The sequence below is a fragment of the Amblyraja radiata genome, chromosome 7 (genome assembly GCF_010909765.2).
Source record: "Amblyraja radiata isolate CabotCenter1 chromosome 7, sAmbRad1.1.pri, whole genome shotgun sequence".
NCBI lineage: Eukaryota > Metazoa > Chordata > Chondrichthyes > Rajiformes > Rajidae > Amblyraja > Amblyraja radiata.
This window is the reverse complement of record NC_045962.1, coordinates 25,500,461-25,517,349: the sequence shown is the minus strand read 5'-3', so window position 1 is coordinate 25,517,349 and position 16,889 is coordinate 25,500,461. Positions and strand designations below refer to the sequence as shown.

Genomic DNA, 16,889 nt, shown 5'->3' with positions numbered 1-16,889 from the left:
CTTCGTTTAAATTCCCACGCGTTAAACTGTCAGCGCTCTGTTTAAACCTGGAGCGGGACAGGCAGCCTGGAGAGAATGAATGGGTGACATTTCTGGTCGAGACTTATCTTCAGACTGAACTGAACTCCGTATTTAAAATCCGTATTTAACAACACAAAACCGTACATCCGTATTCTAATCGCATTTCCGTACAAAATACGGAAAATCTGTACTGCTTGGCAGCTCTGCTTAAATGTATTGATTAACATTCTGAAGGGCATTTTGTAGCCAGTACACATTCTAGCTACGGTGAGTTAGTTTTGGTTGAGATGAATGTTTAGGATAGTAGATGATTGAAGTGAAGCTTCTTGTGCACTGTTGGAAAGACATTCATCCGGGCAATTGAATGGTGTATGGCACACTTCTGAATCATGCCTTGTAAATAATGAAAAGACTTGAGAGTCAGGAGGCAAGTCACTTGTTCCACAGAATAACCTTTGCAGCCACAATATTGCAGTTGCTACTCAAATTAAATTCCTGGTTAGCATTTCCCAGGATGTTGATGGCAGAGCATCCTATGACAGTAATACTATTGAATGTTAAGCACAAGACAAATTGAAGATAAATTACATTAAGAATGCTCTTATGAAATAAAGGCTTTGCTACACAATTTCCTCAAACTTAATCCATGAGTTTCAATAGTTGTTGCTTAACAAGAATAACCATTTAAGCGCAAATTTGAAAATATGCAGTTCATTTCATAAGTTCTTACCAACATACTCAAATTCTTCTTTCAAGGCCATGCCATTATGTGAAAAACACTGCTGACAAATAAGCGCATATCTGTGAAGATTAAAAGTTAAATATAAGACATTAAACTAGCATTATTATGAATAATTTCAGATGTGCAATTATGCTTGAGAAATTCTGGTTGACCCAGGCTAAATTGAAATCAGGTAAATCAGTGAAATTATGCTGAATTGAAACGTTATCAGTGAAAGTTTGCATTCCTAATTTTTGTATTGTAACTTCATGTGTTCTCAAGTGTTCAAATAATTCTTGAAATTCACCTGTTCTGTGGACCATCACCAACCAAATATTCAATAACTCTATCAACTGCTCCTCGATCTCGAGGGAGGATTGGTCTTGCCAGAGGAGGACCTGGAGGATGAAGACCTACAATCAAGGAACCAGAAGATAAATGCCTAATGGAAGCTGATATTAAAGAACAATCTTGTTTCATGACTGATATAAATATCTATTTAACTGAACTAAATCAACTTGAAGATTTACTAATGTTTTGTCGTTGTGTATAGTTTTAACTGTCAATATGTACATTCTCCAAACATCTTGGTTTTAGGAATGCGGTAAACTTACAGTAATTGCACGTCCCTTTTAAATTAAATAAACCTCAAATTAGTGGAGATTTCAATAAATGTTATATTGAACTTCAGAAAGTACACACTATAAGAAAATATGGTCAACCTCATATTCCTATATATTAGGAATATTTTTAGGGAAAAGTACTGTTCTACAGTGCACAAAAAATATTTACTGCTGCTTCAAGCTTTTGCCAGATGTGAAACAGTTTCACAAGGAAGCATAATTTAGCAACTTAAGCACTTGAATTCCTCCTGAAACTGGCCTAACATTCTTTCCTGCCACTCAGGCCAAGAGTAATTAATGTAATTAAACATCAAGGGTAATTATTGCAAGATGACTGGTCAATTTTGCAAATTTTGGCAAGCCCTCAGATACCTGCTGGTTATTAATTTACTACCATATGGAAGCCCAGTGGTTCAACATTTTTGTATTTAATTGATTTTAGGACTGTTGAATGATGTGAAAAACATAAGGAAAAAGTACAAAAGCAGTTCATGAATTTGATGAATAAAAATAACTGCTTACAACTAGTCCATGGAAAACTGTTCATTTTTTTTGTAGAAGCACAGGATGCCAAAGCAGCTTACCATTTTGCCAATGAACTTTTACTGCCATTTAAACAGTGGCAATGTAACATTTTAATAAGCTTAATCAGGGTCTATAAAGATATGAGACACCAGCTGTGAATGACTAATGGCTAATTAAATATGGACGTTTCGTTCATCAGATAACTACCTCTGAAAGTGTGGAAAATAAAATGCCCTTAATTTAAACAGAACCAATCTTATTGGTAACCTGGGATGGCACTAAAAGCCGTCATTAAAGCCAACTGTTTTGTTTACCCATTATAGGAATTGAGGTAGCCGGAGGCAGTGTCCGCTTCGATAGTACAGGTGTATGTAGAGCCGAATGAGCGGTCTTTTCTGGTGGGCCACCAGGAGCTGATGTGGTCTGTTGAACAGGCGTGAGGCTTTGTGGATTTCCCTGCTTGAGGTTTGGTGGAGTAGATGCTACTTGAGCTGACGTCCTTTGACGAAGTTCTGGAAGAAGAACATTTAGAATTATTTTTACGTGCAATGGACACAGGTTTTGTATGATTCATGTATTTACTGCAAATAGTTACACCTCAGCTAAGGAAATTCACAAAGCTTCATTTGCTTCGACTTCAATCGGCCACAGAAAACCTATTTTTGCTGAAAATGTGTTGCCTTCATACCTCTTCTGAATGATTACCATTTAAAGTGTATACTTTGCAGATGAACAAATGCTCATGTTATAAACATTATTAATAAACAAAATGAAGATTTTGTTTCAATCAAAAATTTGAGTAGCCGTCCTTCTGCTGAATTGTTCCTTTCAGGAAATTCACCCTTCCAATTGCAGTTTCTATACATAAAGTACCTTATATCCATCAAAGAATTTTAAACAAAATACTGAGAGAGAAAAAAATCAATGTTTGTAATCATAGGTTAATAGGCAGATAAGAGCAATACCTAATTAGTCCAAATATTCACAAAAAGCAGGACAAATCCAATCCAATCAATTGCTGGCCCAAAATTGACTGCATCAAAATGATGGGAAGACATAGTCAGTACTACTAACCATCATTTAATCACCATTAAGCAGTTAAGCAATGCTTAATTTTGGTTTCAATCTTTTTTCAGCCTTGGTGCAAACATGTACAAAATAATCTGAAGAAGGGTTTCGGCCCGAAACGTCGCAGAGTCTGAAGAAGGGTTTCGGCCCGAAACGTCGCCTATTTCCTTCGCTCCATAGATGCTGCTGCACCCGCTGAGTTCCTCCAGCAATTTTGTGTACACCCAAAATAATCTAATTCGAAATGGAATACCTGCCCTCAGCACCAAGCCAAAATTTGACTGTTAACAAAGAAGCCAAATTGAAGTCAAGGAAAAAAAAACCCTTCAATGCTTGTAGTCATGCACACCAGAAAGAAAGTCTGAGGTAATTGTTAAAAGCCAATCATTCAGTTCCAGGACTTCAAGAATTCCTATGGCCAAACATCTAAGCTACTATTTTATGAAGGATGAATATCGTTAGGTTCTAGCCAGAAATGCTCATTTAAGTTTGAACGGTTCAATTGTATGTATATTTTTCAGATATTTGAGCAGTCCCCATTCCTGTCCAGCAATACTGAGATAACATTCAGGCATGGGGCCCCCCTATGTGACAAGAAATCTTTCTGTTGCACAAGTCCAAGGCAGTGACCAACATTCATAAGAGTGTTGAACCATCTTCCCAAAGCCTTCAAAAGCCATCAGCTATTTCTAAGTGGTGGCGCTGCCTTAGCAGCTGCGGCTCGCCTGCAGACCGTCTGTTTTTCTTCTTTTTTTTGTTGTTCTTTTGCCCTGTTTTAGTTAATTTTGGTTTATTAGGTTGTGTATGTGTGGGGGGGGGGGGGGGGGAAAGAAACATGTTTTTGGTCTCTTCCTTCAGGGGGATGCGACTTTTCTTGTCGTATCCCCCGTCTCCGCCGAGGCCGAATGGCAGAGCTGGTGGCCTCGGGGCTGTGGCAGCGGCGACCTGACCTCGGAGCAGCGGCAGCGTTCCGGCAGCGACGACCCGACCTCGGAGCAGTGGCGGCGTTCCAGTGGCGGCAGCGACGACCCGATCTCGGAGCAGTGGCGGCATTCCAGCGGCGGCGGCGACCCGACCGCGGAGCAGTGGCGGCGTTCCGGCAGCAGCAGCGACGACCCGACCTCGGAGCAGTGGCGGCATTCCGGCGGCGACCCGACCTCGGAGCAGTGGCGGCGTTCCGGCGGCGGCGGCGGCCCGACTTCAGAGGCTCAGCTGCGGGCCCGGTGGACGACATCGTCGGGAGCTCGCAGGTCACAGGTTGGTGACCTGTTTTTCCGGAGCTCCCGCAACAACAGTTTCGTCCGCTGGACTGGAGGGCGGCAGCTTCGACCACCCCGGGCCGCGGAGTTTGAACCGGCCCATTCGCGGCGCTTGGATTCAGTCGCGGGACTGACTTACTTACCATCACCCGGCGGGGTCACAACATCCGAAGCCTGGATCGCCTCGGCGCAGAGGGAGAACAAGGAGGGAAGAGACAAAGACTTTAAGACTTTTGCCTTCCATCACAGTGAGGAGGTGCCTGGTGAACTCACTGTGGTGGATGTTAAATTTGTGTTTATTGTGTGTTTTTGTCATTTTTATTATATGTATGACTGCAAGGCACGGAATTCTCTGAATGACAATAAAGGATACTTTACTTTAAATCCCCCTTTATCATTATTGAGGATGGGCTTGCACTGGAAAGTCAACTGGACCAGCTGTATATATTGTCACAACCAGAACAGTTCAGGGGAAAATATCTGGACTCCTGCCGAGATCTTTCTCGCATCTACTGGGCACATCAATAGTGTGATTGAACACACTCCCTTTTTGAGTACAGTTCCAACACAATTTAAGCAGCTTATAACAATAGAAATCAAAATAATCCACTTGATTTGCATCCAATTCATCACAATGGGCGTGCACATCCTTCATAGTCGATACATTGTACCCAATTCATTTACCAATAATACTGTGGCAAAATAGTTAAGGCCTCTTCAAAATCTCCACCCAGATTTGTAATCTATACCATCTAGAAACAAAGTGTTTTTTTCTGTAAACCAGCATTTGTAGTTCCTTGATTCTAGTGGTGGAAATATATCACCTTTACTTCACCATCGTAGGAGCTGGTGGCAGCTCAACACCACCACCACAAGCATTTCAAACAGTGTCAGCTTGCTGACAGCAGGTCAATTGCCCCTCATGTTTATTATTCTCATCACCAGAGATGATTAGCCTTGTTGATAATGACCAATTTGTCTGGCCCACATCTTCACTTTCTGAGTCCAATTCCACTTGTGTTTATCCACATTAAACTCGGATCTATTAGTGGGTTCAAGCTAAAAATATTTTGTTTCTTAAAAGGTGAGTAAATGTTGAAGGAGCAGTCACACTTAGGAAGCTTCAGTAAATTATTCCCAGTTTGACAGTTCAGGAATATTTGCCTCAAAAAGATAGTGTATGCGGAGTTTACTCATCTCTGGGGGTGGTTTCATTTTTGTCCAGGTTATTTAATTGGTTTGAATTTCAAGTCATCTGTTTCTATCCAAATTACATTTTGATCAAGTCGTTCTTTAATGGTGCTGTAAATTTTTAGTCCTCATATTTTCTGCTCTGTGGGAGTCTGCACTTTACAAGGTGTGAGACTCCCAGAATTGTTGTTTCTGATGACAGGGGACTGCAAAAGCCTCGTCTCTGTTAAATGTAGTACAAAGACATTTCTACAATTATCTGTGAATAATGACATGTTAGCTGGCTGTACAGCAATTTAACCCCTAAATATATAAAAAGGAAGCCTGTTTTCAGCAGTGTATTCTATAGTCTTCAGTCTGAAGAAGGGTTTCGACCCGAAACGTTGCCCATTTCCTTCGCTCCATAGATGCTGCCTCACCCGCTGAGTTTCTCCAGCATTTTACCTTCGATTTTCCAGCATCTGCAGTTCCTTCTTAAACAAATGTTCTATAGTCTGTTCTGTAAAAGTGTTAGTCCAGTATCTTTTGATTCTTGTCATGTTCAGTCTTCAATCCTTTACAGTTCCATAGTTTCTTTGATTTGTTAGTTATGATATGTTCAATTTTTAGTTAAGGACTGCAGATATTTTAATGCTTTGCTCTGGTACCGTATAACGTTGTGCTTGAATAAAAGTTTTAAAACGCGACTACTGGACTCGGCAAATCATTGAGAATTCAGTGATCGTACATGCTCCAACAAATCAAGAGATTCAACATCATCCAGGACAAGACAACCATTTGCTTGTTGTCCTATTCACCATACTAAACATTTATTCGCTCACCTATGTGCACGGTGGCTGCAGTGTACACCAATGGCAAAATGCTCAACAGCGACTTACAAGGGCTCCTCCAACAGCACATCCCTAACTCACGACATAGGCCATCAAAAAGGCACACGGAATGCCAGCATCTGCAAATTTTCCTCCAAGCTGCACACTGTTGTTGTAACTTGGAAATAATTTGCTGGTATTTCATAATGACTGTTCAGCAGACACATTGTGGGCTGAAGAACCTATTCCTATGCTGCACTATGTGGTTAAAGTGCACATTGTCACTTTGGTGCTCATGTTGATAAACAGAAATAAAAGTTTTCAAAGATGATGGAAAGACTGGAGGAAAGACTAGGTACTGAGAGCTCTCTTATACCTGCATTAAGGAGATAATTATTACGCACCTGAGCAATTACAAAAATCTGAGAAGCCATGCGTCCCAAACATTATGAAGCAATGTTACAAAATTTTGAGATTTAAAAAATCAAGTCTTTAATTTATCCCATCAGATAAAGCATAAAAATAAGTTTAATTTGACACCTAATTCGCTTTCATATCTTCAGTATTAAAAAAGTTATGGCCATTTTCATACTCGGAAATTGGCATCTTGTTCCCTATTGCTTTTTCATTGACTTAACACAAAAGCTGTAATCGAGAACATTTAAAAGCCGATAACTTTAAGAAAACTGAAAGAAAGTATCAGTTATTATAGATTGAAGCATTCTGAAACAAATATGAAACAATCTTACTTAGATGACTTGAAATTAAAGCATATAATTAGTTAGTTAGCTAATTGCAAAATTCAATTACTAGATCTAAACATCTATCCATTTCTTAAGAATAGATTAACATTTTTAAATAGCCTAAGTGTCCAAATAACATTCACACGGCCAGTGGCAGAATTGCAGCGCCGCTGAAGGTAAGTTTTGTAACATACCTACATTATGATGCCCTGAAATGGGGGGGGGGGCTATGTATAAACACTGCTGTAATTTCTACATGGTGAAACCAAAATGTATAAAAATGGCCTCTATTAAAATCTGACAATGTGCACTTTGACCACGTGATTTTTTTCTATTACAAATCTCAAATTGTGGAGTACAGAGACAAATAAATAAATGATGGGTCTTTGTCCCAAACATTATGGAGGGTACTGTATGTTCTAAATTTTGGAACTCCCTATCCAACAGCGCAATAGGAATTAGTTCAGGTGAAAAATTAACACTGGTTCAAGGCGGGAGCTCACCAAAGGCCATAAATTTTGGCCTTGCCAGCAATAAGCAGATCCCCCCCCAAAAATGAATACTAATAAAGCACAAATTGCATACAGCTGCCAGAAAAAGCAGCTCAGTGCCTTCCACTTTTGACATACTTGGCAGATTCTTGGGCTCTCATGGAAGCCAAGTTGCCAAACTTCTGTTTTCATTAAGCAAAGACTATTTCACTAGCTCAAGATCACAGACCACTGCTTCCCCCAAGGATATACTGTGCAGGGAGATGACATGATCCAAAAGTCAAGGAGACTCATTGGTACATTTTCCAGATATTAGTAGAGGGAAAATGAAAACCTTTAACATCAAGTGGGAAACTACAGCTGATGACAGAAGCAAATGATGTTTAAATGTCGCTTTGGTAAGACCATTGCCAATGGTAATGATGGGGACATGGCAACATGACAATGTTCGCAACTACATAGAAGGCATGGTAAGCAGGGTCACAAAACTATAGATCACCCTGCATCATTAGCCAATGATACTTTCAGTAGCAAACGAGAATTGCTTTATTAAGTCAATGGATACGCAGTAGAAATGGTCTTATCAAAACCTGAGAGCTACATTCAAATATGATGAAAACATAATGCTTGTGTGAAATATTTTAGGGTATTCCACCATATTAATATTAAACTCTAAAAATACAATTTTTAAATGCATTTTGCATTAAATAAAATTCAGAATTCTTGGACAGTTCTAATCAGTTAATTTGTTTTACATTATGAGTGTTTAACTGCCTTTTAATATTCCTGATATATTCAAAATATATTTTCTCAAAATCCCAGATTAAGATTTAAATTTACAAATTATGCTAAATGATGCAAGTTTTAACAAGGTATGGGAAAGTTAAAATGTACAATCTAGAGAGTCATATGTGCCAATAATGGGGCAAAGATGTGCATTGTACAAATGGCAAGATATTGGAGTGGAGAGGCGGGAGGAGACTAAAAATATAAATTCCCACAAAATTGTAGTGCTGAAGGAAATTTGAGAGGAGGCTTTTAAGAGATTAGAAAATAAGACGCAGAATTTTAAAATCAGATCCTTTTTAGTGCTGCATCTCACAATAAATCCTGGCATTCCACGATATTCTGAGATATGGTGATCACTTGAAGTAATGTAGCAGTAATGAAAAATGATTTTTCTTACTAAACAAACAAACCCAGAGGATTGTGGAATATGAAAAAAAATAATGCTGCTTGAAAAAATAACATCAAATCCTATAATACATTTTTATGCAATTAAAAAAAACCCAACTAAATATTCATATAGTTCATTTGAAAGATTATTTTCTCTGTGTGAAAACAATTAAAATTATAAATCAAGATGAGCATCTCAATGTACTGTTGAAGTGAAATAAATGTGTGCTCCTCAGGCATGCCACTTTGGGGTAACGTCAGGAGCCAAACTTGAAAGAAACCTGTGACAATAAATGTGCAACCAATTGTACAAGTCAGAAGGAAACAACAGTAGAATTGAATTATCTCTGAGTGAACAAATATATTGAAGTGCCAATAGACCACAAAAGGTTACTGCTGAAATACTGTAACTTCACCATCCCTGTTCAAACAATGATTCGGCAATATCTCCAATCAATCCAAGGAACCACACATTGTTGTCAGTGACTGGGATTGTTTTTTCCCCCCCTACATATCTTGAATTGTACAGCTAGCATCCACTCAAAGCATTCCACTTTTCATTGAGAGATGCTGCATTTTAAGTGAGTTTAATAAATGAACCTTTAAATTTAGGTTGCATTACTGTTGGCCGAGTAAATTACAGTTCTTTTGCAAAACCCATCTCTACTTCAGTGGTTGATATAGAGATGTCAAATGAACATCCAAAGAATTAAGGTCTTGGATTCAATCTTTCTTCTATGAATTTTCAGTAACAACTTGATAATTTTTAGCAGAGGCTGGGCAGAGCAGTTATTTCTATGCTATTCAGAAAGCAGTGAAAAATTAATATTTTAAAAGATGTCTTTATACAATTTTCCACCATCCTACCAACATTCAATTCAATTCAATTCAATTCAATTCAACTTTAATGTCATTGCACAAATACTGAGTATTGGTACAACGAAATGCAGTTTTGCGTCAGTCCGTAGTAGTAGTGCAATATAGAAATTTAAAAAAAAAAGAGGATACAGAATAATCAAAAATACAGAATAGTTAAACAATGGGGACGGAGGGACCGGAGGAATCTATCGGCGGGACTCCGAGTTCAGCAATGCGACATTATAAGAAAGCCTGAAAGAGGATAACAACCTATTGTGCATGATGTTAGGGAGAGCAGAAAGTAAAATAAAAACCAAAATTAAAGGTAGATATGATAATTCAGTCTTAAAGTCTTGATTAGATTTGTTTTTTAAATGTTAACTGTTAAATAATAATTTCTGTTAATGACAAAATGAAAAAGCATCCAAATTGTATTTAATTATATATTTCACTGAAACAAAACCTGACTAGGACTGAAAAATAGAACGATGAAACACTCACACCCTCTGGCTGGCAATAACAAAGAGCACCACAAGGGATATTAGACAGTCTCATTTGACCTCCTGTTCAAAATGCTACTTTCAAAAGCCAATGGCAGAAGTTAAACTACTGTGTGCAAATGCTAGATGCACTTCACATCTGGCCCATCAACACCATACTGGCTGGCAGAAGGAGCACAACATGATTCATTTGATGGAGGTAGCCGACTGAAAAAGGACAGGCAAATAATTTCTTTATTTTACTCCAATTTTGTGTATTTTATTTCTTTTAGCTAAAATTATTTTGAATAAATTAAATAATGTAAATAATCCTTCTAATAAGAAGGCTCCCACCATAAAACGTCACCTATTCATATCCTCCATAGATGATGCCTGACCGGCTAAGTTATACCAGCATTTTATGTCTCGTTGGTATAAGCCAGCATCTGAAGTTCCTTGATACTACGTTGTGCCAAATATTCATAATCCATAAACAAAGAGATAACGACTTCTAGTAAGCAAAGCACCCACGCAGAGTAGCATACAAGAAATTCAAATTTGCCATATCCAACCATTTGCACCAATCATAAAATATTGGCCAGAATTGCTACAAGGTGAATAACCATTTGGAGAAACCTTATCAGCACTCACTAAAAATAATTTAATATTTTACTGCTTTTGGGAACGTGTTTAAACGAGTCAGCAATACTGCTGTGGCAAATGGCACTCTCGTAACAATAATTAATTCTACTTAAAGTATATTAACACAAAAATCCACAAGTGTTCCTAGGAGTGTTGAGATACCATAATTGGCACCTGACTGCTCAATAAAACATTGAAACAATATTCAAAACATTTGGTAAGGGTTATAATTTAAAAAGGTTCATAAAGGAGAGGTAGAAAGGAAGAGTAGTTTAGATAGGGAAATCTAGAGTTTTGGGCCTACAAAGAAGGCAAAACAGACAATGGAAGGACAAATAAAATTGTGGATGTGAGACAGCAAAATTGGAAGAACACAATATTTTGATACCGAGGACTTTTGAAACTTGAGGAAAGGACAAACCAAAGGGTTTTGAAACAGGGATTCGAATTTTAAAAGTGACAACTAACAGGCACAGTTAGAACTTAAGAGTTAGCACAAAGTCACGTTGGTGGAGGTCAACTACTGATTTCCCGGCAACTGGTGGTCCAACATCTCCTTTAATTCAGACAAAATTGAGAGCGCACTTGAAATCCCCCCCCTGAAAGTCCCTCCAAAAATGTGGCACCTAGGCTGTGTGAGGCGGCCAGTCTCAACCTCACTGAGACTTCCGCAGCCGATCGGCGGGTCGACTTTGCCACACGCGGCTGGGGGTCTGGAACTCCGGCCCGGTTGGAGCTGGAAAATCCGTTCCCATAGCCAACCTCAGGGGCCGACTTTGCGGGCCAGTATATCGGCTCCTCAGTTCTGGGACGGTTGGACTCCTCTCAGAGACTGTGATCTTCTGATAATTCAGAAAGGCTCTGGATTCAAGGATGCCAGAAAATCAAGTAGGTGAACTTCCACAGTCAATCTTGGGAGACAAGTCATGTCGATGAGGGTTTTAGCAATGCAATAAATGAGGCAGGAATTAAGCTAAGCTTTTATATTCATTTGACAAAATTGGTATTTATGATCGAGATGAACACCAGATTCTTTGTTACGTTGGTAGGGCGGGGGAAGGGAAGAAATTAACACCCTTTCACATAAAAGCATTGCGACTAGCAATTGTCAAGGACATTTTCTTTCCCAACTTTATGATTCATAAATCAATAATATACTTTTCACACTTCGTTATTACAAGGTGAATGATGCTCTCTGCTTCACTGAAAAAAATCATACTGCATATTCTTAAATATTAAAGCTTACCTTGGCCTGGCCTTGGAGATACTGGCATTCCAGGTGTCATCTGATCAAGTTCCTATAATAATAATTCCAAATTATTATTGTTTACAAAATTAGGCACCCTATAATATTACTTCCAATACCCGAGTACAGAGATTAAAATTGCCGAATTTAGTTGATGCATCCAAAGAAGAAATTATATTTAATCACAGCCATATGGCACAGAAGCATGTCCTTCCATCCATGCTGACCTTTTGGCTCATCAGCTGTAAGCCAATTTGTTCACACAACATCTGATCCCTCTGTCCCTTCCCATAGCAATTGTATCTAACTCCACCACCTCTTCTGTCAGCACATTCCAGATATTAACCACATCACATTAAAAAAAATCATAGCATTCAAGTCCCCTTTAAATCTTCTTTTCAACTCAATGGGGGAAAAAAGGTATCTGGCAGGTCACCCCTCATACCTCTTCAATGGATGGAAACCATACCCAGCCTCGACAAACACTGTCCATAACGATAGTCCTCCATCCAAACAATATCTTGACAAGTCTCCTCTGCACAACCATATCCACCCAATAGTGAGGTGAATTGCACACATACACCAAATGTTCCAACCTGTGAAAGCAAGCTTGCCATGTGGCTTTTCCACCACCCTGTCAGCCAGCGTTGCCACTTTGAACCCAAAAGGTCCGTTCATCAATAATCCTTAGTGCCCTATCATTTGCTGTATATCATTTGCTGTATATTTGTATATGCCCCATTTCTATTTGATTTACTGAAATGCCTCACTGTTAACCTGTTGGGGTTAAATTTCATCGGTCAACACTCCACTCAAGTTTCCATCTGATCTATACCGTATTGTAGATTTAGACAAACTTCCCTGCTATCTACAATACCACCAACTTTCATGCCATCCACAAATTTACCAATTATAAATCCTACATTCATATCTCCTATATCACTAGTCAAGGCTACCATCAGAATAAAATATTCTGAATAAGGGTCTTGACCCAAAACATCATCCATCTCTCCAGAGATGCTGCCTGTCCTGCTGAGGTACTCTTACATTTTGCATCTATCATCAAAATAGCATCCTTCCATCACAATCTTTTGCCTTTGTAAACAGAAAGAATTCCGACTCCAGCTTTGCCTTCAAAACAAACATTCTTTATTCAAAGCTGACACCAAAAAGGGAATCGCTCATCCTGGAATGATCCAAGGTTTCTATTATTGTTATATTATTTCTTAGCTACTCTCTCCCCCCTTTTATCTCTACCTACAATGCTCTGTGGATAAGGAGAGCGAGGTCATCATTTTGTAGTGGCAAGCCTCAGCACCCACTGTGCTACATGAGCAGTGTGCAGGTCGGCTTTTGCCTTATATGTACAATGGTAAACTCCCGCCCTGTAGTTTATGGGATGACTGTTATGCAGCAATTAAGCAGGGGTTTACTATCGCTCAAAATTGGCCACAAAATGTGGTAAGAGTCAGTTTGACATGATTCCAACCAGCCATCCTGCTGCCTTACCTAATACAGCCTCCCCCCATCACCAAGCCAATTTTGGATCCATTACCAGCTATCCTTGGATGCCATGTGCTTATACCTTCTGGACCAATATGATCTGTGGGACTTTGTGAAATGCTATATGAATGTCCACACAGACAACTGCCTTTATCAATCTATGGAAGCAAAGAACTACAGATGCTGGCTTGTACCAAAGATACACACAAAGTGCTGGAGCAACTCAATGGGCCAGGCAGCATCTTTGGAGGAAAAGGATAGGTGACGTTTCTTCAGATTGAAGACATGGGGTGGGCCCACCAGGGCACCACTCTGCCCAAGGTCATTTGTGGCTGGCCCTGATGGTCCAGGTCTTTTCTAACCTCCAGTTCTTCATCCCACTCCCTATACTCTACTTTCAGTCTGAAAAAGGGTCCCGAACCAAAACGTCACCCATCCTTTTTTCCAGCGATGCTGCCTAACCCACTGAGTTGCTTGTTGTGTATCATTTGTCTTCATCAGTCTTCCTAGCTATCCTCCCAAAAAACATATTAGCATGGCAGGATTTCCCTGCACAAACCCCTTCTATCATGATCAGTCCCTCCCTTTGCCAAGAGTAAAGAAATCCCATCTTTTAGGATTTTCTCCAAATAATTATCCTACCAGACATAAAATGCACCAGCCTGCAGTTACCTGGCTTATCTCTGCTACTCTCCTCAAATATATCAACGACATTCGCTATGCCCCAGTCTTCTGGCACTTCACGTGTGGCTGACAAAGATGCAAAGACCTCTAACAGGAGCATAACTGCCTCCCTCCCTTATGTGCTGCCCATAGCATCCTGGCATAGATCTAGCCCTGGGGATTAATCAACCTTTATACAACCATGACATGTAACACCTCCTCCTTAATAGTGATGAGCTCCAGATTATCCTTGTACTCCTCTTTTGACCTTTTATCTTCCACATCCTTCTCCTTGGAAATCCAATCAAGAAGTATTTATTTAAGACTTCACCCGCATCATCTGGATTGACACAAAGTTCACTTCTTTGGCCTTGGTCCCAAATTAACCTCTTGCCTCTAATGTACTTAGCCTATGTTGTGTTCCAACGGGATTTTTAAACAAGTAGAAGATCACACCAACCCAAGGCATTACCGAGAATGTAGAAACAAGGAACTACAGATGGTGGTTTACAAAAAGACAAAGTCTCTTAAGGTTTGAAAATAGCTTTCTTTCTGATGGCCAACTCTCGAAATGTTTACATACATCAATATCAAAGCCATAAGGAAACTTTTATATTTCTAGGTGTCAAAAGACAGAAGGACTGTTTGAAGAAGCGTTTCAACCCAAAACATCACTTATCCATGTTTGGCAGGGATGCTGCCTGATCCGCTGAGTTACTCCAGCATTTTGTGTCTTTCAATGCACAGTTTTCTTGGACTGCTAAGCAATCAACCTTTGCAGTATTTGAGATGTTTTCATTAATCTACATAAAGGAAATACTGCAATAGTATCTGCTTCCACCATCATCTCTGGCAACGTGTGCCAGTCACCTACCACTCAATGTAAATAAACTTACCATGTACATCTCCTTTAAAGTTTTCCCCTCTCATCTTAAAGCTATGCCATCTAGTCTTTGAAATTTCAACCCAGGGAAAAAAAGTTTCTGACAGTTAAGCCATCTATGACTCTCATAATATTATGTTTCTATCAAGTCTCCCCTCAGCCTCCAAAATTCTAGAGAAAACATTCAAATTTGTCCAACCTCTCCTTGGAGCTCAGTCGCCAATCCAGGCAGCATCCCGGTGAACCTCTGCTGCATCCTCTCCGAAGCCCCCACACCTTTCCTCTAATGGGGCGACCAGAACAGCACAGAACATTCCATAGTGGCCAAACCAATGTTTTATAAAGCTGCCACATGATTTCCCAAATCTTCTAAAATGAAAGCAAGCATATCATATTCCTTTATTATCACTATATGTTTGTGTTGCCACTTTCAAGGAGCTATGGACTTGAGCCCCATGGTGCCTCTGTTCATAAGAGTCTTGTCATTAACTGTATATTTTCTCTTTCCATTGAATCTCCCAAAATGCAAGTTCAAGTTCAAGTTCAAGTTAGTTTGCTCACACTTGCTTGGATTAAATTCCATCTGCCATTTCTCCATGCATTTCTGTAACTGATCTGTCTCCTGCTGTATCCATTAACAGACTTCTTCACTGTCTACAACTCCATTCATTTTTTTAGTCGTTTGCAAACTTCCTACGAAATACCACTGATCACAGGCCTCCAGCTGGAATAACACATTCCCACCGTTAACCTCTGGATTCTGAACTGCCTTACCCATAGAACACAAACTACCAAGTCACCATGAATCATATGCATCTTAATCTTCTGGATTAGCCTACAAGATATTGTACTTCCGGTGGCGCTGGTGCCAGCTGCCTCCACCTTCAGCCCGGTATCTTTTTGTTTTTTCGGTTTTTTTGTTATGTTGAAGTGTGTTTTTTATGTTTTTTTTAATGTTTTAATGTGGGGGAAGAGGGTACGGTAAGGGGGATACCGTCCTTCAGTCACTCCCTGGAGAGGGCGCGACTATTATTCGAGTCGCGTCCTCGCCCCCCCCAGCGGCCTACCTACTGGATTGGCGCGGCCTTTCCTGCCTGGACCAACCAGAGCTCCAGCAGCGGCGGGACAGCGCTGATACATCGCGGGGCTGGCGAAGCCTTACCGGGGATCGCCGTCTCGAGCCCGGAGTGCTGGGCCTGCGGCACCGACATCCTGGAGCTGTGGTTCGCGGAGCTCCCAACGCGGGCGGCGCTGACAAACATCGTGGGGTCCTGCGACTCTGCCCGGCTCGGCCTGCGGACTCCGGTGGGAGGCGGCTGATTGGGAGGTCCGGGCAGCTGAGGAGGATTTTCACCGTCGGGGTTCGGCGTCGGCATTCCATCAGCCCGGTGAGAGGGCTTGAGCATTGGGCCGCCCGGGGTGGCAACTGCAGGTGCTCGGAAGGCCCCGACCAGGGATGAACATCTGGGAAGATCGGAGGGGAGGCTGGCTGGACTATGGTGCCTTCCTCACCTTGGTGCCATTGTGTAATGTTGTGTCGTGGACTTTCTGTGTTTGTGCTTTTTTTTTTTTTTATTCTATTTTATTTTTAATATGTTTTATTATTTATTATTTATTTATTTTTATGATACTGACTGTAAAGGGAAATTCATTTTGTTGTCTCTAATTGAGACAATGACAATAAATTTGAATACAATACAAGGGAACTTCATCAAACACCTTCCTAAAATCCATGACAACATCAATCACTCTATCCTCAATCAGCTTTGTCACTTCCTCAAAAAACATCTAAAAGATTTTTCAAGTTTAAATCATTTTCAAGTTTTTAAAACATGACCAGCCCCACACAAAGCCATGCCAAAACTAAGGCTCCTGACCCGAAACGTCACCACTGGGATCTGTTTTGGAGTAAGGGGGAGCTGTACAAAAGGGACGGATTGCACCTTAACAGGCGACACAGGTGGTTTTAAACTAAATAAGGGGGGTGG

At 40.2% G+C, this 16,889-nt stretch overlaps 1 protein-coding gene across 4 annotated transcripts in view; it reads right to left on the bottom strand.

The window, feature by feature from the left end:
* The window catches only part of lnpk (lunapark, ER junction formation factor), a 107,250-nt gene that overhangs the window by 14,188 nt on the left and 76,173 nt on the right, over positions 1–16,889 (bottom strand). For 3 of the 4 annotated variants that reach the window (XM_033023900.1, XM_033023901.1, XM_033023903.1), the window contains 4 exons: positions 11,853–11,904; positions 2,205–2,402; positions 1,050–1,155; positions 752–822 (listed from right to left, as the gene is read on the bottom strand). In XM_033023900.1, coding sequence (XP_032879791.1) covers positions 752–822; positions 1,050–1,155; positions 2,205–2,402; positions 11,853–11,904 — 427 coding nt within the window. The remainder of the gene's footprint in view (positions 1–751; positions 823–1,049; positions 1,156–2,204; positions 2,403–11,852; positions 11,905–16,889) is intronic. The other variant, XM_033023902.1, reaches the window with a different exon arrangement.